The 21,219-nt window shown below is 42.4% G+C and overlaps 1 protein-coding gene across 12 annotated transcripts in view; it reads right to left on the reverse strand.

Moving 5' to 3' along the window:
- The window catches only part of BLTP1 (bridge-like lipid transfer protein family member 1), a 1,988,102-nt gene that overhangs the window by 1,865,199 nt on the left and 101,684 nt on the right, over positions 1-21,219 (reverse strand). For all 12 annotated transcript variants that reach the window (XM_085641559.1, XM_085641555.1, XM_085641564.1 and 9 more), the window contains 2 exons: positions 17,804-17,882; positions 4,138-4,202 (listed from right to left, as the gene is read on the reverse strand). In XM_085641559.1, coding sequence (XP_085497685.1) covers positions 4,138-4,202; positions 17,804-17,882 — 144 coding nt within the window. The remainder of the gene's footprint in view (positions 1-4,137; positions 4,203-17,803; positions 17,883-21,219) is intronic.

The raw sequence follows: 21,219 nt of genomic DNA on the forward strand, positions 1-21,219 counted from the left end.
TTTATCAAGAAAGTTAAATAGAAGCAGTTGTCAGATCAATTTTAAAAAAGCAAGTCCCTCAGCAGAAAGCAATTCTGGTATTTTAGTGACCTCTACTGGTCCTTTTCTATTAAGACAGTTAAATAGAAGAAGAAGTTGAACAGAAAATAAGTCCCTAAGTGGAAGCAGACAAGTCCTTTGGCTGATCACCATAGCCCACAAAGTACATACACATATAAGTATATACTAAAGTATATACAAGAGGTCTCAAATGCTTGACCTAAAAAACAAAAGGGAAATTGGCAACCCACAGAAATACACAACTTTGAAACATATGAGCAGCCACTGTCTCATTAAGGCTTGATAAACGACTTTGTGTATGATTGAAAGACCATTTTGTGTACAGATTATCAAATTAACTACACAAACTAATGGCTTCTCAAATATAAAATGCTCATCCTGAATCAAAGCAGAAATGGTGGAATTTTACATTTGCAAGGTGAACTTTCATATCCAGCAGCTCCCTAACAGTGATGCCATAGGCCCTACGGCAAGAATGGAGACTCAAACCCCATACCACCTTTATCAAGTGAAATACAGTTAAATAAGTGGGTGGAGAAGGCACAGAATACACGTGTGCCCCGGTGCCACTGCACCTGCTCCACCATCCATAGCTATGGCCATACAGTTACCCCAATATGACAAAACTGCTATATACAGAAGTTAATGGTTAGGGCAGAATTCAAGGTATCCCTTGGTAAGGTAGCCTGAAAAATGTAGGCAAACTACTATTATCCCACTGGTAATTAGTTACCCAAAATGATATGCACACAAATGTGTTCTAGTCTTCAAATGCAGGCATAAATACGTCTCCAAAGTGTTAACTGGGGATGTAAGAGAAGGAGGTTCTCGGCTTTGATATATGTACACATATTGAACCTTGCATCCGGTAGAAATTTTACCTGTGCAAATTTAAATCATTAAAGTTGCCCAGAAAAACTACGGCTGGTGCAGATTTTGTTTGCTCCAAATGTGGGAGTAAAATGGCGAGAAAATTCTGACCTTCCTCCTTTGAAAATCAGGTTAAGAGTAGCACCTCAAGTAACTTACATGAAAGGTTTAAATTATTCAAAAATATCAGACGTGACAGACAATGTTTTGGCTATACAAATGCCTAAGTAGCATTATTCCTGGAAAATTTCTATGTCTACTCCTTTATAAATGGGAGCCAAAAGAGGTGCCCCAGTGGCAAAGGTAGGGAGAAAGTGTCACCCTACTCTGTAGCCATGGCCAATAGTTTTGGCAGTGATATGACAGTGACTACTTCGTGAAGTATGGTTTCAGCTGATAAAACTATCACGTAACCGACTGACAGACTTAGTGCCTACTTCATCACTTGTACAACTTGAGGGGAACTTGGATTCCTGTGACATAACACCATCAGTTATCTTTTTCTATATCAATCTGATATCTTTCATTTCACATTGTTGACATTCTATCCCATTTTATCTGATTGCTCCTAATTTTTAATTTTCTAAAGGACAAACATTTCTTATAAAATCGTTTTTTTGTTTTTTCCCATACTTCCCTACTGAATTCTGCTCTGGCACCCCTCAGTTCCCTATTGACTAATCCTGATGCTCCCAGCCTATCTTGAACTTCAGAGCAGTCTCTTGGGGCAACTATTTAGGACGTTTTCGCAGGGGTAAGTTCTAGGTTCAGTTGTTAAATTGTTCTATCTGTTTGATTTTTGTACCAAGCATAACTATTTTAGCTCGTATTGGTTGTCTACCTTATTTTGCCCGCACTTGCGTTATTATGTACTTTGCTTGCAAGTGTAACATGTTCACAGTAAGGAGTTTTGTGTATAAGTTTATCCTGTTTTCAAAAATACACTTATTCAATTATCAAACTTTTTATTTATGTTCCTTTCAAGGTTAACAGAATATGTTCGCAAATATGTAAGTTAAACATACGGCAGTGAGACAATGTTATTTACATTTAACGCTTGACCCACGGTACTGGCAGTTCAAGGGGTAGCGCCTGTTTCTAATGGGTTCTACGTAGAAGCCTGTGTGTCCAACTTAGATACCAATGGGATATACACGAGAAATTTCTGACCTTGGGGTGACCTTCCACCGATGCTGAACATTTCGGGAACTCAGGCGATCTGCTTAGTTGACACGGTTTATGGTGCAACTGATGTTCATTTCAGATACATGTTGCTTTTAATTATTATCATTATTCGCAGTTTTATATGCGCCAACTTGGCCCTAGGAGCGTATTACACTACGGATAGACGCTGGAGGGGCTGTGGGCTACTAGGAGACTTCCGCCACATCTGGTGGGATTGCCCTTTTATCCAACAGTTCTGGAAAGAGATCCTCGCCCAAATCAAACTGGTTTTAGGCTATCTGATTCCAGACACTGTAGATCATACCCTCCTAGGGATCCGGGACCCTATCCTGAAGCGTCAAACGCATGGGGACCGATCAATTATGTGGCTGTGCTTGGGGGCCGCCAAAATGGCAGTAGCGGCCGCCTGGAAGAAAGCGGAGGCCCCATCTCTTACCTGGCGAGTTCTAGCATTGGAGCGACTGACAGATATAGCGGAGGATGTACGAAAGGGATTAGAGTACATTTGGTCCCCGCTGGTAGCGTACATATCAGAAGGTCTGCCACTGCTGGCTTGTGGCCCCAGATTAAGGGCGCTCCATCTCTTCCATATATAGGGGGGGTGATAGTCTTGTGCACAAAGGGCTATAGGGGAGGGAGACTTATGATTCCAATCACGCCACTCCACTCCACCACCTACCGATTAGATTTGTTGCGTAACCACCGTGATGCACATGTTGTTCTTTGATTGTATATTGTTTTTCTTTTTTTTTTCTTTTTCGGTTGGACAATGAGCGCAAGTATTATTTGGCGGATGTCCCACCTCTGAACTTACCTGAGGTATGATTCACATTTGCATTTGGGGGAGGATCAGGGCGGGACATAAATGTAAGAGGTTTAGAGAGGCTAAGACCTTCGAAACAAGCTGTGTATGTTAATTACAATATCTGTCACTCTTGGCCTAGGAATACTGCTTGACGCAATTGCAATTTTGCTGTTCTGATACAAAAATCAATAAAAAGATTTTGAAATAGAAATGGGTTTTGTGGATCCTGGTTTTTGAGCCATAAGCCTCGTTGCACTGCCACCTGCCAGACAGCAAGCACCATACTTCATAACATTTAGAATAGATTATGCAGGTAGCATCATTACTCGAGTCCTCCTATGCATTTTGTTAGTAAAAATGGTGTTTTATGGATCTTGGATTGTTGATTAAGTGGACTTGCTGCTCTGTTATCTGTCTGTGCAGCATGCACATCACCTCACTTCTAAAATGTTTATGGTACAGATGGTGGTAAAAATAAAAAATAAAGACATTGGTGGGTTTTCATAAAACCTTGGGAATTTTTGGTTTCTGTAAATATTAATAATTAATAGGTTCCATTCCTAAAACTACTCACATCAGAGGTTTCTGAAAAATCCTAACTAAGAAAAAAGTTCCAATCTTAGATTAGTGCTTTCTAAGAGCACATGTAGAGAAAAGGTCACTGGGCTGGCATGACTGCCTTCCTATGCTCTATCTGTTCAATATATGCAACAGATGTCAATCACAAGCGTACCATCAAAAGGAGATTATGGATGGAGTAGGATGAAGTCTTGTACATTTTAAAACACTCTATTAAGACATGAAAGGATATACACAAACATGTAGATGATGTTACATGTAACAAGTTTGAAAAAAGTTTTTGATATTTGTTCTTGATACAAGTCTCATAATGGCACATTCCACATAACCTTTCTCATTGTTACTAATGAACAGCAGCACAGTTTCCTTATCCAGTCTGTTCACCAGTAAATTAAATTAAGGACCAAACATCAACTGAAAAAAAAAAAATAATATATATATATATATATATATATATATATATATATATATATATACACACACACACACACACATTTTTTTTTACATTGAAATACAAAGAGATTTTCAAATTAATAAATGTCCTTCAGAAAAAACACCCTTTAACATGTCAGCTGTATTACTCAAAGGCCAACAGTTAAAAATAATTAAATTAATGCAAAAAACGTGTAGAAGCTTACCATGTTGTTTCTGCTTTGGATTGTACATTTTCCACCATCGAAAAATGAGAAATCCATCTTGGATTCTAAATGGTATAAAAGATAAAAGTAAGAGATAACCATGAAACAAAACTCATCAACGGCTCAATGCTCTCAAAAAGTCTAATATTACCGCTTGGAAGCAGGACAAGACGGTGTGGAATGGATTATGCAATAAGCTTGTAGCTTCTGCCCACTACTTAATGTTGCACAATGCCAATGAGGATTAGCAGAGACTACCGCCAGTGTGAAACTCTCTCTGGTGAAAGTCTGTCATCGAGGCTGAAGAGGATGTATTAGCATAAAGAACTTCCCTCTACTAAAGTGCCTCCTCCTAAAATAGTGACCCTGTATCATTGGGCCAGCAATGTGCATGTATCCTACCTAGAACCAACAAAATTACTCCAAAGGAAACTGCAATAGTTTCAAAACCCATCAGGAAGGCTGATATTGCATCTTAAATCATGGGTGTTCTATCTTAGCCCTCCTGCTTCTACATCAACATATAGACTTGCATTGCTTCGCTTTTAAACCACTGTACTTATAGCACCAAGTACACCAAATAAGTGGACCAACATTCTACCAACAGAAATTTCAGGCCCATCAGCCTTGTATCAGGATATGTACCGACAAACCCTGGCAAGGTACCAGTTTGATACAAAGGAATGACAAAATGGCACAAAGATACAAGGGGCTGGTGACGATGGAAAAAGAGAAAGACTTAAACACCAACAAGTGGAATTAAGTTAAATTTCCACACATCCAGGTGGAAAACTGCATATCAGAAACAGAATAGCCTGGATCTCTACCATCAATCTGTCTGATGTGACTGCAGTGTAAAAGGCAGTTTTGAAAGATTTCTGGTGCAAGCCTTCCTTAGCACCCTCCACAAGCTTAAAGGATCACCGGATTCCTATTAGATGGGAAACAGCACTATAGATTATATGGCCAAGTTCCAAAGATAAAGTGGTAGCTGGAATAGTAAGAAACTGGATCCCCCCCCCTCCCTCCCCACTCCCCTGTCTTATAGAACATATCAACAGTAGTTCCAATATAAACACAGGAAAATGATTAGCGACAGAAAGATGACATGGTGCACAAAGGTAATGTTTTTCCCCCAACACATTTTATTTGCCTTTTGTTATTTTAAACATTGGTAGGTACAGAAACAGTAAATTCCAGTTGTGACTGGTCAGGGCATATACAGATAGAACAATTCTTTAGAGTCATATAGTTCTCTAAATTGTAACAATGGGAGAACAAGTGCAATCATATGCAGCAGACGCTGTCCAGTCCTCCCTTTCAAGCGATTAAGCTTAAATCAACAAATCAGTGGCTAATAGATAACTTCCAGATGGTCAAAACTTGAAGCAAAATTACAGAACAAGGGGATGCCACTAGAAGACACTTCAACTGCTGTACTTATATTTCAATGATCATACCCGTAGTCGATGATACAAAATTAACGTACTGTCCTCCCTCAAGTAGATACCCCTTCATATGTAATAGCAAGGCTCTCAGTCTGAAAACAAGTCCTTGTTTCACTCCCTGTGTCATTCATCTAGTATTCAAGCATGCCATCATCGCACCACTCGAAAGAAAGACTTGAGAGATTTTCATCAATTCTAGATCTAATTAGAGGCAAAGTACTCAGACCGTCCCAAAGCAAATAGCTGTACCTCTGTAATGAAATGATCTCTTCAGTGACTTCTAATATTAATTCCCCCAATACTGTGTAACAGAATACACAGTCATTCATAAGGGATCAAGGACAGGCTGAGATTTTGATCTACCCTTCAACACCACTGATCACACCTCACTGCCACAGTATACGTGTGCCACCGACAGGAATCCGTGGCACTTCCTTTGATGGAAGTACGTTTTTAAAAGCCATAAACACTAAGCAAAGCGATCTTTCTTTGTCTCAAACATAACCATTATCGTATCAATGATTACATAACTTATTAATAGCTTCTCCTTTCACAACATAGGGATGCACATGTATGACAATGAGGCCTGAGGTGACCCTGGAGAGGTAGGGGCTGAGGTTGACTCGAATGCTCAATCTGAGTGAGATGAGATGGCCCTTGAGGTGTATAGGCAAGGGGTCACCAGGAGAGGTGGGTGGTGAAGGGGAGCACTGTGGAGCAGGGTGAGGTGGTGGGAGAGTGACAGGCACATGGCTGAGCGAGCCGCGTCGTGCAAGTAGGCAGCCGAACCGTGGTTTGCCATGGTAAGTGAAGGTATATTTATACCTTGAAGGTGTTTAGGAATACCAGTATTGACGTAAAAGTCGGGCAGAAGAACGTCATGTATGAACCCCTAAGGAATAGATGTTCATGCATAATAAATGAGTTCTTGGAGAAATCAATATCCAAGCAAGGGGAAGTCCTAAAGGCTTAAGAGTCTGGTTTTCCAAGAACTCGTAACGTAGATGAACCGATGTAGGTGGCCATGCCTGTATTTGGTTAGCATGATTAATGCCTAAATAAAGGTAGGATTTCTATGCCTAAATAGGGCAATGCGAATTGTGCCTATATAAGGACATAAATCGGGAAACCTATATACGGTATCTAAATCGACACACAACAAAAACGACAGCTGAAGTTTGGACAGTTGGGCGGCAGGCTCCAGAGGGCGTCGCAAATCCACCCTGTGTGGGTATGTATTACCAATTATTTTTATTGGGCGGCAATCTCCTCTTGGAGTTTATAGAGGATCGGCTCGACAGTATTCGAGCCAAGGCCAGTCTTTGTGGTCGGCACCGAGGCTATTGGCCTGACGCCGATTTCAACGTCAAAGGTGTTGGCTTCGAAGGCCGGGTCGGCTCCAAGGTGGGCACGGACAGCCCGAAGAAGTCAGCCTGATGGTTTCTTCAGTACCGAGCCAGAGCTGGTCGTTAAGTCCGAAGGTGTTGGTCAATGCCGACCATGGCCTGAAGTCAGTGGTAGTGCTCCAGAGAAACTGGACAAGGGGTTGCTCAGTTTGTGAGCAGTGGGGGGGGGGGGGGTGGGGGGGGGGGGGAGAGACAGGGAGGACCTGCACTCATTGCTGGCTGGCTGTCAATCTCCAGATGGGAGCCACAACTGACACCGTGGGAGAAAGCTTCCATGTCTTTGGCCAACAGTTGTGTGTGGTGCTCCCCTCAATGTCCTCGGGCCCAAGAGGTCCAGGGTTTCATCTCTGCTCTTACGTGTCATCTCAAGATGTTGAGCCAGACAGTCTCAGGGGGTCTTCTTGGAGTGGAAAAAGCAACAGGTGGCACAAGCAACCTCGTTGTGGTTGGGAGACTGGTACAAATTATAGACCCGATGGCGGTTGGTCCGAGGGTATTTCACGTGGCAGCGGGGACAGTAGTAAAAGGGCATTCGTTTCATCACCATGGAGGCATGGTGGAGAGACCCGGTTGGGAGACTGAAGGAGACCTGAAGGGCGAAGGCCCACATGGGGCTGAGGTTGACCCGAACGTCGACAAGTCGAAGCTGGAGTCGTCGACCCGAGACAAAGAGAAAACAGGAACGTGATCCAGAAATAATACCGATGGAGGGACGGTACCAGTGTAGGCCAAACAGAACACAGTGATGGTGTTGAACTGGAGCACACATTTGAACCACCAGATGGCAGAAGGAAAACAATCTAACAATGGAGACGAAGACCATGCACATTACCAGCAAGAAGGGGAGGCACAGTACCTTGTGACTCAAAAGACTAATTTGAAGAAAAACAACTTGCATACATCTGGGCCCAACACTAGATGGCAGGAGTATGCACAGAATGTTCCTCTACATCCACACATGCCTTGAACATCATTTTCTCTAGGGTGAAGCATCTGTCCATGCGGAGCCTTTTATTTTCCCTTAACAAGTGACGCTTGTATGACCTGACTGTGCTTACACTCTGCCCCATCTGACCTCTAAACCTGTCAAAGTCCATGCATCCTCCATATTTAAAAAAGATTTATGTATCTTTTCCCTACTACTACCATTCTTTTAGGAACTCGACATTCCTTTTTGCCAGACCCTATTCTGAACTTCTCTTACCCTTGCTGCCCACTGTCCACGATAAGCCAAGGGCCTTGTTGGTCTATCTTCTGATGTAAGGGGATTTATGCTCATCCTCATCCATATTGGTGTCCCGAACTGGTTTATGTCCCTGGGGTGCTACAATCTTTGGTCTCATTTCTGTGAATTTATTTAATATTCAATATAAAGCACAAGAATTCACCCGAGGGCATCTTGGTGCTAGAACAAGACAAGCAGAAACTATCAATACCCATTAGACAAAAATATTAACAGAACAGGTGTACTTTTCAGGAAAAGCAGAAACTCAGAAAGTTAAAGGAGATGGGACAGGGAGTGGTTTCCAAGGTATATGGCCCAGAACCTGAAAGGTACTCCCTACAAAGTGATGCACTTCATGCTCAACCTGGCACATCGAAGGCTGGTCCCACCTCATGTATTTCCGAGGGTGCTGTCACTTGCCTTGAAACAAAAAATCACAACAACTCATTTTCCAGTTACATAGCCACTCCACTCTGCCTCTTCAGTCTTCATCTTGAGATTGTTCAGCCCTAATCCTCCTTTCTTTACCTTCACACTCTACTTCAAGGGGTTATATGTCAAACTACATTTTCAATGCAGATTTAATGACTAGTACCTGATGTTCATGTTAAAAATGATGCCACGAGTTCTCTTCATAATTATGAGGTTTACTCACTTTGTTAAAACTGTATTAGACAATGCTATTTGGCTTGCTCTGATCTTACCAAACTTGTATTTTCCTAAAGCCTTACTTTAAAATGTACGCTTCACAGAATGCAATGCACCTCTAAACTATTTGTGATCCTGCACTTTTTTCACATTTTCAAGATACAAATATTTATGGGGGTTGGCTTGTGGTACATGCATCATCAAAACATTTTGTGAACATATTACCAGGAAATAAATTTGTATCCTAAACCATATTGAGGGAGAGATGTGGCGCAGCAGCTAGGGCGGCTGACTTCGAAGCATGGGGCTCACGGTTCGATCCCCGGTCGCAGCTCAGCCCAGCACCATGTGACTCTGGGCAGTAGCTCGCTTAATCTCCTCGATGGCCCCCTGCACCTTTTTTTTTAAACATATTTTTATTATTTTCGTATCAACAGCGCAATACAAATCCACAACAGCCTCCGCCCTCCACCGGGGGTGTTACACTTGACCTTGCAGTCCGTTGAGCATGAGAAAAGTCACCCTTCCCGCGTGGGCTCCCCCCACCCTCTCCCTCCCTCAACCCCTGTCAGTGTGCCCCCCTCTGCCTGTCCTCCCCCTGATGAGACCCCCCCATTACTATGAATCATGTACGGGTACTCAAACCGTTCCCTGGCAACTCGGGCTTTCCCCCATTTCTAGCCACGTCTCATGTGTCCACTTCTCCCCATGGCTCCCCTCCTACTCCCCACTTGCCGCTTCCTCCTGTCGATCGGATGTGCTCCCTTCTCCTCCCGTGTCAGACATCAGCCCCTGAAGTTCCACCACCACCGCCTCCCATGCACGGGCCGTCGCTAATGCCTTTTCGTCATCCCTCCTAAGTGCTAGTTGCAACCGGAGTGTGCCCTCTGCGCCTGCCCATTTCGCAAACGCCGTCCTCCACCTCAGAAAGCTAGGCCCCACCCGTGATTTCCAATGCATGGTTAGTTCCCTCTTGGCCATAATCAACCCTAAGTCATAGAACTTACTGGTAATCTTCGTTCGGCTGGTGTGGGTAAACCAAAGCAACAGGCAGGCCCCCATTTCCGGGGCAATATTACGGTCTGTCACCTGATTCAGGCAGTCAATAACATCTTCCTCGTAGTCACCCAACTTCGCGCATGACCAAAACATATGTCGAAAATCAGCCCCATCTCCCCCACAACGCGGGCACTGAGAATGTGCACCCCCAAAATATTGCAATATCTTAACTGGCGTCAGATACGCCCTGTGTAGTGTAAAAAACTGAACCAGCTGAAACCGGGCATTACGCGTTCCCTTCCAGGCCCGCCGCACCAGCGTGGACCAGGTCGACTCGGGGATGGGCTTCCCGAGGTCCACTTCCCACCTATCCCTCAACGTGTCTAAGGGCCGCAGTGGCCCCCTGCACCTTGAGACCCTTACGGGTGATTAGTTCACGCTTTACAATTACTGGGTTATGTTATGCTATAATATAGTGTACTTTGATGTAGCAGAACAGAAGTTTCTTATGAACTTCAGGTGTCAAAGTTGCATTTCCAGCCTGTCAAAGCCCTGTTCATTATGCTTCTGGACTTTTTCCTCTACTATGGCCAGAACCCAGCCCCTCACCTAAAATATATATATTTGACTAAGACGAGTCCAAGCCCACAGCCATGTCAGTTGAGCTGTTCATGTAGAAAGAAGCAGAATACAGAGTGACAAGTTACTTGCCTTCTGTAAAGCTCTTCCTGGTGGATACTCTAACTGCAGATTCCTCAGCTCAAGAATATCCCCAGGTGCTCGATTGGATTTGTAAAATTTCATAGGATTGCTCCTGTGTACCAATAGGTGGTGCTGCGTGGCTCAGCATTGGCTATGTTGCATCCTAGATGTGACAAAACAGCTGCATAGAAGTGTCGCCCATGTGCATCAATGTCAGTTTCTTTCTAGACTACATCCGCACCTTTGGGTGTGAAGCTCAACAATAATCAGAGTTACCCGTGTGAAGATCTCTAGTTTGGGATCTTTTTAGATTGGAAAGGAGACCATTCCCTGAACGGAGAGGTGGGAGGGCAATGGCGAAACGGAGGTTAGCTAGAGTATTCACTGGAAAGCGCCTTACTGAAGGCAAGTAATTTGTTCTACTGATGCTACTCATAAATGCAGAATTCTCACCTTTAGATTAGATACCAAAGCAGTACCTCCCAAAGTGGTGTGTCTGTGGAATGGCTCAGATTTAAAAAGTCCTACAGGACCAAACAGGCAAAATGCCCTTCCAGTCAGACCTGGCTGTGAAGGCAGTAGTGCTCTGTGAACCTGTGCACTGATGCCCACATTGCGTCGAGACCGATATCCAGAACAGGCACACCGCTTGACAATGCACGGGTAGCAGCTTTCGCAGATTGGGCCCTCAATGCTTCTGGAGGCGGCTTATTGGTCAATGCGTAGCAGATCTTAATGCAGAGAACTATCCACCAAGACAAGCTCCTTTTCTCCACTGCCTTGCCTTTCTTTGCCCTGGAGAGCTCCGTAAAAAAGCGATTGTCCACCTGATAGTCTTTGGTACGATTGATATAAAAAAAAAAAATAAGGGCTCTCTTGCGGTCCAGTCGATGGGGTCCCTCCTCTTTCAAGCGCAGCAACGAATGTTGGGGAGTGATGGATTGCCCAATGTGAAGAGGAGTTACAACCTTAAGCAAAAAGGCTACCCTAGTCCGCAACACCACTTTGTTTGGGAAAAAGTTGGTGTAAGGAGGCTACACTGAGAGACCTTGGAGTTCACTCACATGATGAGTAGAAGTAACCACGCACAGGAATACTGTCTTCAGCATAAGAAGACTTAGTGGACAGCTGTGCATCAGTTTGAAGGGAGAGCACATGAGAAAAGTTAGGACCAAATTGAGATTCCACTGTGGCATCTACAAAGGATGGGGGTGGGTCAAATGTACCAAACCTTAAAACAAGCATTGGCATAGCCAATAGGTCTCGCCTTTGGGACCTTATAAGTGTTTAGCCATGCAACATTTGCGTAACTAAATACTTATAAGGTCCCAAAAGCGAGACCTATTGGCTATGCAAAGCGGCCATGTGGCCGCGAAAGTGAAAGTGATCGCGATCCGATCACGATCAAACATCAAAGCGGCCGTGCGGCCGAAAGTGAAAGTGATTGCGGTAAAACGCGGTGCGCGCGCCCGCGCACATGCACTGTAGCTCTAGGCTGGCCTGGTAGCACTTTTTTTGAGCCCTCTCAATAAGTCTCGCCAGACCAGCGCATGCGCTGGGTCAGGCGAGACCTAAAAAGAACTCATCACAAACAATCATTTGAGCACGAACCAACCGGCAAATGTGAAAAGCATGAAAGGGCTGACTAACATTTAATGATACCCACTGCAAGTCCTTCCTGGGCCAGAGATAACACACGCAATAAGACATTTGATAGTTTGTGGCCTAGTGTGCGACACCCGCGATGCTGATCCAATAAAGGCTAAACTTTTTTGTGTGCTCTGTACAGCAGACGTTGTGGAGGGATGCCAGGCAACAATGATGACATCTACAACATTGGGAGGCAGATACAATGCAGTTAACTACAGCTGCTCACTCTTCATACATAAAGGTAAAGATTGCACAGGTATGGGCACAGGACCCTGGCCAGTTGCTGCAACAGGGGATCCTCCCGAACAGGTTGCCAGATTGGCAGTGGTCATCTATGGTTTCATAGGAGTACAATCCATGCAGGACTTGGAGTTATGGCCCGAGCCAAACACCAGCGGCACACCGTGTGAGGACCGGTCACAAACATCTGTTGCCACAGTCCCTACAGGGCTTACACACTGTAGCTTTAGAGGGGATATAGTTTTCATGTACACTGGAAAAATACAGAATGTTAAGAAAAAAACTTGTCAACCGACAAGGGAAACTTTGGAAGTGACCTCTAGAGACATGTATGAAGTCGCCGTAAGAAAGTTATTGACATCATTGCACAGGAGTGGCACTTATATACCATTCCACTGTCATGTCTATGGTGCAATTAAATCAATGCAAAACTCTACAGCACCACATATCGGCATGCCGGACCAATGCTGCTTAAATCTTCCAGATCCAGTCTAGCACCTGGTGATATTATAAAGGTGAGGAACCAGAGAGTATCCTGCAGAAAAAGAGACTCTTGTAAGTGATATACGGAGTAGTTCCCTCTGTCTTTTTCAAAATCTCTGTGGCTCAGTGTCCTTTTTTTTGAAAAGTCTAAATGCTCTGTGCCTAATTACCAAACATGGAAATTTCCAGGATTAAGTTCCAAAGTCTAATTCACAGATCAGATTTATTGATTATATATACCCAAACATTATTCCAGAAGTGGAAAAACGAATGCAGATTGTTCACAATCAGAGTTAAGAAAAGGGTGGAAAAAGAAGGGCGAGTCCACTGGGAAGGTGGTGAACACATACACTGTAACTTTGGGGGCAGTTTCAAACTTTTTGTATGAAATGGCTAGTCTAAGAGTGCACAATGGATGTGAAAAACACCAAACCCTCTCATATTTGAATGGTGTTTTGCAAATGCTTTTTTCACATTTAATATGCACTGCAATGGGATTCAGGAAATCATAAAATATTAAGTTTAAAAAATGTTAAAGTAACTACTTTCTTTAGTATGTCGTTAGCTTACGATTAGTAAAACAATTGAGGGACACACTTTTTGTATTCTTCTCGATTTGTTCGTTTGCTGGCATTGAAAAGAGGATTCTGAAAAACAAGCATTTGCATCAAAAAGCATTTTGTGTCTTGATTAAAACATAAAAAGCCTTCTGAAGTGAAAAACAAAAAATTGCTTTCTGCATAAAATAGATCTTTTTTTACGTCAATGTGTGATGATTCAGCGTACAATTGAGAACTAAAATAGTCCCTCATGCATTGCAAATTAAGTACTCGATAGGAGGTGGAATGAAACCGGCATCAGCATGAAGTCCAAGAGCAATAGTCCTATGGGTGGAGTTAAAGCCCACTATGTGTATTTTAAGGAATTGCTAAAAATAGATCATATACAGTTCTGCTGCCAAGACAGACCTAAGAAAGAAAAAGTAATCAAAACAACAGGGCTTAGCTCTATCAGATCTCAACCCAATATTTTTATAGGAGACTCTTCCTAATAATATGACCACAATCCACAGTGAGGGGAGCCTCAAAAAGGGAACTCAACTTGATCAAGGTAAATCGTCAAGTATGCCCATCCACATTCGAATGATAAGAAAGGAAACAGGCAGACTTTTCAAGCAATCATGTCAACATCCAGAAGACCTGAATCTTCTAAAACAGCTCCGTAATGAAAGACGACGGCTAAAAAATAAATAAAAAAAAAAAAGAGATCTGGAGGCATAAACTTGCAAAACAAGAAACATTATGGGCTCAGTTACGATATGCCTCTATAACGCACAATTCGAAAAGATTCTGGCAGATAATTAAAAGGAACGTGAAAGGCCCTGCAGCTGCAAACAACGCTAGTATCAGTGAAACAGAATGTGTAGATTAAGTCACACTTCAAAAGCGGTTTGACCCCCTCAGTTTGTACATATTGTCCTAATAAAATCTCTTTGGTACAGCAGAAAATTACAGCAGCCGAAGTAGAGAAGGTCATTAAAAAGTCCCGGACCGACTGTGCCCCCGGCCCAAATGGGCTACCACAGGCATTATTTAAACATCTTTCTTCACAATGGGCGGTCTTTCTAGCGTTACCGTTTAATTTCATTTTGGAAAACAACGTTATTCCTGACAGCTGGAGATACTCTATACTTCATCCCATTTTTAATAAAGGTTTGGCATGTTCACCTAGCAATTATAGGTTAACAGCATTGATGGATGTAGAGTCAAAATATTTTTCACCGTTGCTACTCTATGATCTGGAATCCTGGTCACACGACAATGGAAGAATCCCTCTAAATCAAACTGGCTTCCAAAGGGACCAAGGTACTTTAACCAATCTTATGACCCTGAGCCTAATCAGGAACAGAGCAGAAGTAACTAGGACACCCCTTTTTCTGTGCTTTGTAGACTTCAAAGCAGATTTTGACGGTGTCCCCCTGGACAAATTATGGGCCAAGCTTCAGCGATGGGGTATCCCATCGAACATCCTACAAGCAATTAGGTTGGTATTTTCGGACACCAGGGTCAAGATTAAAATTGGAGATGGCTCGTGTGTATCAAGGAAGGTGCAAACCACTCTAGGTGTAAAACAGCCCTCTTTCTCTTTAATTTATTTTTGGCAGATCTCTCCACTGAGCTAGACGAACAGAAGGCTCATGCTCCGACCGTTAGAGGACAACAAATGTCCGTAACTTTTGGATTTATAGAAGGGAGGGTGAGCACCTAGGGGTCACAGTGGTGAGAGTCCTGAGGAAAGCCGGAGTATTGTCAATTGCCGGCTGAAACATGTCGACACTTATGCAGAGTGGAGCGGTTGGTGTCTCGTTTAGAAGCTCCCCAACCCAGCATCCACAATTTTCTTTATTTATTTTTGGACAGGGTACCCAATATTAAAACTGTATTAAGGACTCCCTGATACCAGTTTTACATCACTTTTTCTGCACAGTTTCTCATCCTTGATCTGGCACTGTATGTTGTATTGTCTTCCCCTCCTTATTGCTCCACCTCCAGCGTTGGGCAGGCGCGGAGGTGTGTTAGCAGCCCTATGATGAAGCATGACACAGCTTGCTGTGTGTGAGGGCAGATTTTAAAGTATGGTGCAGTCCCCAGTTCACTCACTCATTATCACGTAGTATCATTATTTTCCCTCTTCTTTTTGTGATTCAAGTATTGAGCAGGAGGTTGAAGAGGGTCTTCTATCCTCCCACCCCTCTGTCTTATTGTGTTTTTTTGTATTAGTTGTATGACAAATCGCCATTTTATCCATTTATGTATTTTTTCAATTGTGTGATTTTGTTTATGGTTTTAATTGACTAATAAACATTTCTATTTCTTCTCAAACTACAGGACAGTTAAAAGTCACACAAAAAATGCAGTGCGGGCAATCACTACTAGGCCTCAACACACTGGATGAATGAACGTCACTATTCAAACTAGACTGCAAAACAAATAGTGGAATTCACAATTGCAATAACATTACCTCAGCAAAGTCTCTGCTACATTAATTGAGCGACTAAACTAAAGACAGACTGACAGACCATTCTCTCAGCTTCGATCCTCAAACAGACATGAACATCATACCTTGAAGTAATCTTTAGTGCAAAAAAATAACCCTGGTCAGATAAGGGTTCTTGAAGTCATAGCAGCCTATGTGAACTCTTCAAAAGCTGTATAAAACAATACTCCAGAAGCAAGAACTATCTAGAATCCTTAATCTAAGAAAGAGTCCAGAAAAGGAGGATAGCTTCATCTTATTTTACAGACAGCCTCCCAATCTCACAAAAAACATTTAATTAATCAAAGCTTATTCTCAAGGGATTCTTGTCCATCACAGCCGTAAATGCAGAGACCCTAGCCATTTCAGCAACAGCTTTTTCCAATAGCTTGCAGAAAATAGGTTAAGTTCCTGCAGCCAGGAAGCATTAGCCAATCACCCCTCTCCTCAAAAAGTCCATGTTTGACCCAACAGACCCCAATAATTATAGCTACATAGGAAGACATTGACGGAACACTGCAATCCTCTAGAATGTGGTCGCTGCACAGTTCCAAGCTCATTCATAGGTCCATAATATCCAAGAAACATAAAACGGATTTGGCCCTAGATTAGGACTAGGCTAAGCACTCATCAATGTGTAGGGAGACTTGCTAGAAGTTATGGACCCTTAAATGGCTAACTGCAGTCAAACGTTAAGATTTGGAGAACGTACTTCTTCAAAATATGTAAATGCACCACATTATCAGTCAACAGAAGTAATAGTCGCTCACCTGCCAATTGAGAAGCAATGACTCACTCTGCATGAATGCCAGAATCTACTTCAAGAACATATGCTGTGCATACAAATACCGGCAAGGCTTCGTCCCCACAGACATTCAGAAAAAAAGAATCAAAATGAACAAGCCACAAGACCTCCCATTACACTTACCTACCTATTGGATTCCAAGGTTTGGGTTTGATATGCTGCCTACATAAAACATGCAACATCAGATGCCCTTGAAGCGTTTTGAGGCAATTTCCCATAATGTAACAAAGAGGCACTGTTTTACTTCTAAGCACCCAACCACAACTAGGCTATTTACATCTTTGTTTCATTCATGTTTAGGAAGAATAAGCAGCAGCATAGTACGTGAAGTCTGCACACATTTAGCAAACCAAGAAAAATGCAGGGCTGGGTGCAACATTGCTATCCAAAGCAGAAGAATGACCCCTCTATATCAGTGAGTACCTACGGATGATGCAACACCTATATTCACGACTTTAATAGGTTTTCTATATACATTGCCTCGAATGAGAGTAAACATGATAGCAGCCGAAACTCAGATTAGCAGGTTCACAGCTTTGTTATGAGAAGAAAGAAAAAGGACTTTGAAAATGATTAAGAAATGAAAATACGAACCCGGAGCTAGTAATTTATGAATCCTCGCTTAGAGGAGCCACACGAGAATGAGGTTGAATACATAAGAAACAAGGAGATTGAGCTGGCCTGTGGGCTACTATGAAGGTAAAGTGACAGCAAATAATTCATCCTGGCATTAGCCATTACAGTGGTTTTAAAACAATTTTTTGGTGTGGTTTCTCATGTAACCTCAAATCCTCTCAAAATTGCTCAGGAGAATTTAAGATGCGCTTGTACACTGTACAAAGAAACTAAACTTTTATGTTCAATTAAACTTTCTACTCCATAAGCTGTTTTCCTCATTACTGCCATAATATCGAAGTGAAAAACCAGGTGAGGTATGACAAACAATATTGTGCATTTAATGTGAGTGAGGAAGGGAGATTTTGATATTTTGCAATACAGTTTTTTCAGAAAATCTAGTGCTTACCTGATGGACATGTCCTCTGAGATATAATAGATTTCTCGTACCATGATCTTTCCAGAAAGAACAGAGAATGAAAATGACCCTGCACAAAAAAGAATATATATATCACTTATGTTTTTCTGATCTGCCTTTTGTAACTTTAAAGAGAAAACATAGTGGTCAAATTCAATCTTTCACAGGGCCTAAAACAAGCCATGGCGATTAAAGGAACACAAAGGGGTTTTTGTTGAATTCAAACCACAACACAGAAGGATTCCAATGTCACTTGATCCATTCAATGCCCCAATAGCATTATTGATCGCAGTTGCAAACGGTTTTATTTTGCACAATTATCCGAAACAGATACTATTAGCGGATTAGCTTCAAAACATTTTTGTCTCAATACAGATGTTTTCTTGAACATTCCAAAATATATAGAGGGAAAGCACAGGGACACCTATCATCGTCATGTACGTGATATGATTATATATTTCAGGGGTGGTTGATTCATGGGAAGTTGGGAAATATGGGGAGAGAAAATGAAAAGGGGGAGAGGGAGTGTGCTTAAGCCCTTCTTGGATTACCCAGATCTGTTTTGATGGGAGAAAAATAGAGATGGGTCTTACTCAGATACTCCTGTAAGATCAGAGCTCAGCAATACAGAAACAAGTTCTCCTGACTGAGCACATGCATAAAATATCTGACACAACAAGATTGAGGAAGGGTGATTTACCTTCGACTGAAATGATTCTTGAATAAGCTCCCAAATCTATCAACAGAATTATCTTACAATGAGAGACAGAGAGAGAGAGACAGAGACAGACAGAGAGAGAGACAGACAGAGAGAGAGACAGACAGAGAGAGAGACAGACACAGAGAGAGACAGAGAGAGACAGAGAGAGAGACAGAGAGAGAGAGACAGAGAGAGAGAGAGACAGAGAGCGAGAGATAGACAGAGAGCGAGAGATAGAGAGAGAGATTGATTTCAAGACTATTCTTGGCCAATTTATTATCCAACGTTGTGGAAAAAACTATGGCAACTCGGTCTTCGAGGTAAGTTGCTGACCTAGTTTACAACTTAAGAGCTATGTTTGCTACCTGGGGGAAATCGCTGTTGAAAATTGGATTGAGGAGAGATAGCCAACTCCTCTAAAGTGTCTCAAGAAAAGGCTCCTAATGGATTATTGCAACAAAAATTGGCAAGATGCTATATTTTGAGGGATGCAGTAGGAGGTTCACAAAGATTACTTGCCTGGCGAGAAGGGTCAAATATCCTTCAGTCAAAGATCTGCTAGAAAATGCTTTCTTGTAACCTCCTTGAACAGCCAGAAAAAAAACGGGGTTGGGACTGGATACTCAATGCACTTGTGCTCCTGGCCTGCAGTCACACTTCAATCAAGTCTTATTAAGTTAATCAAAAAGGAGGTTCTCATAAACATGGGTTCCTTAAATGGTACTTGCAATATTGGAATTCAGCAGGACTGGAAAAGTTGTTACAAACAGTGACATGCTATCCTTTTTAATTTCATGGAATAGGTTTTCACCAGTCCTGGAATGAGTCATCAGTTATGCTGCAGGGCTATATAGAATTTTGAATTCCAGAACACACATCCCATCCATAAATCAAATCTCCAAGGGAAACCTTCAGACAGTTTGGCCATTTTTAGGTCTCGCCTTGCTATCGCGTAAGCGATCGCAAGCCGAGACTATTGTAAGGGGGTTTTAAAAGTGCTCCCAAAAAGCGGATTGCATGGCTAGCACGCGCACAATCACGCGCATCGTGCCGCCATGCAATCCGTTTGGCAGCGCACTTCAAAGGGTCCGCTCCCCTGCCTGGAATGCGCTTCCCCGCCGGGCTTGTTGTCCCCGTTTCTTTTCAGATCTCTCTTCCCATTACTTTTTCTGCTAACCATTTACCTTTTGCTACTCCTCACAATCAAGATTTCATTTTAAATTCCTCTTGGAAGCATGTTGATGAGAAGTCTGCTGTAGCTTAGGTATGTTGTTACCACCTCTTTAATATTTGCAAGATTAAAACTTTGTTTCCTTTTTCAACTATAAAATACATTTTCGAAACTCTTGCCTTTTATCTATTGTGTCACTGCTCATCTGACACTGACTTACTGAAACGCATAACCGCCCTACCAGTGCAGAATGAATGTGTCGTTGCTATACAGTTTGCTGTAACTTCAACCCCACCAATGTATTTACCAATGGATTAGCTTGATGTCTCTTTTGTTTTCAGTTCACTTTCTCTGCTTCATGTTCTTTGGAATCCCTGACCATTCCTTGTTTGTGCTCCCTTATCTCTGTTTACATACACCCTCGTGGCCTCTTCGCTCTGCAGATCACAGTTTATCTGTTCCGCTGCCGCCTTGTGCTGCGTCTTGAATCCACTCTTACACTTGTGGCGCCCACACTCTGGCCTGCTGACCCGTGACTTTCTCCCTCATGGTTTATATGCAAACCATTTTAAGCCGCTTGATGCAGAGCGTGTCAGGGATCTTCAATTATACCAGCAACTAATTGTATTATGAAAGGGAGAAGTCTGAGATTGTTTTACTTTGGCAAATGGAGTTATTCTCCTTGTTTATTCCAATGGGCAGAAAGCGACTGTACCGGGGGAATTGCTGTGCATACTTTCAAGTGAGTAAATGTGGCCTTGTTTTAAGGGTGTGTGAAATGATCATCATTGGCTTCTATATGATTATGCAAAATTTCGGAAAATTACTCAATTACACAAAATTACATGTAATTACAGGAAATGCAAATCAATCCTTTAGAGCTATATTTTAACCAGAAATGTGCCCTTGGGTTAATTTTTGATGCGAGGGGGAAAATATCACGAGCACCATCCCAAGGCGCTACTCACTCAAACATGCATTAAAATGTTGCTACTACGGCACCTACTGACAACGGGGCATAATTTCGGGGGCTTTGCTAAACAAGGCATAACCCTAAATTGGCAGATTAGCCCGCTGTAATTGAAAGTTCACTAGGACCTACTTTATTCCGGGAGTGCATAGACAGCCGTCGTCGTAATTCTGGGCCACGCTCCTGCCCCGTTACTAAAGAGGGCTGTGCTTCAGTGCGTAGTAAACAAGCATTTGCAATGCAATAGGTCTTGCATTATTAAAGTTTGAGCTATTGGTGTTGCATTATTTAGCAATGCCAATAGCTCAAACTTTAATAATGCGAGACCTATTGCATTGTAAATGCTTGTTATTTCTAGTTGTCTTGGCAAAATCATGATATACCTCTCCTTTAGTTCCACTACTTTCCAGGCTCTTATTCAGAAAAATTGGTTGGGTGGCAAAGGTAGTATTCCAGTGCTTTTAATTCACACATAACTGTATAAACATGACCCAGGTATGGCAAGATCTACTGAAACATTTTGTAATGATATTAAAGTTCTAGTGTATACACACAAAAACAAGGGA

Source organism: Triturus cristatus, chromosome 2_2 (genome assembly GCF_964204655.1).
Source record: "Triturus cristatus chromosome 2_2, aTriCri1.1, whole genome shotgun sequence".
In the NCBI taxonomy this organism is placed as follows: domain Eukaryota; kingdom Metazoa; phylum Chordata; class Amphibia; order Caudata; family Salamandridae; genus Triturus; species Triturus cristatus.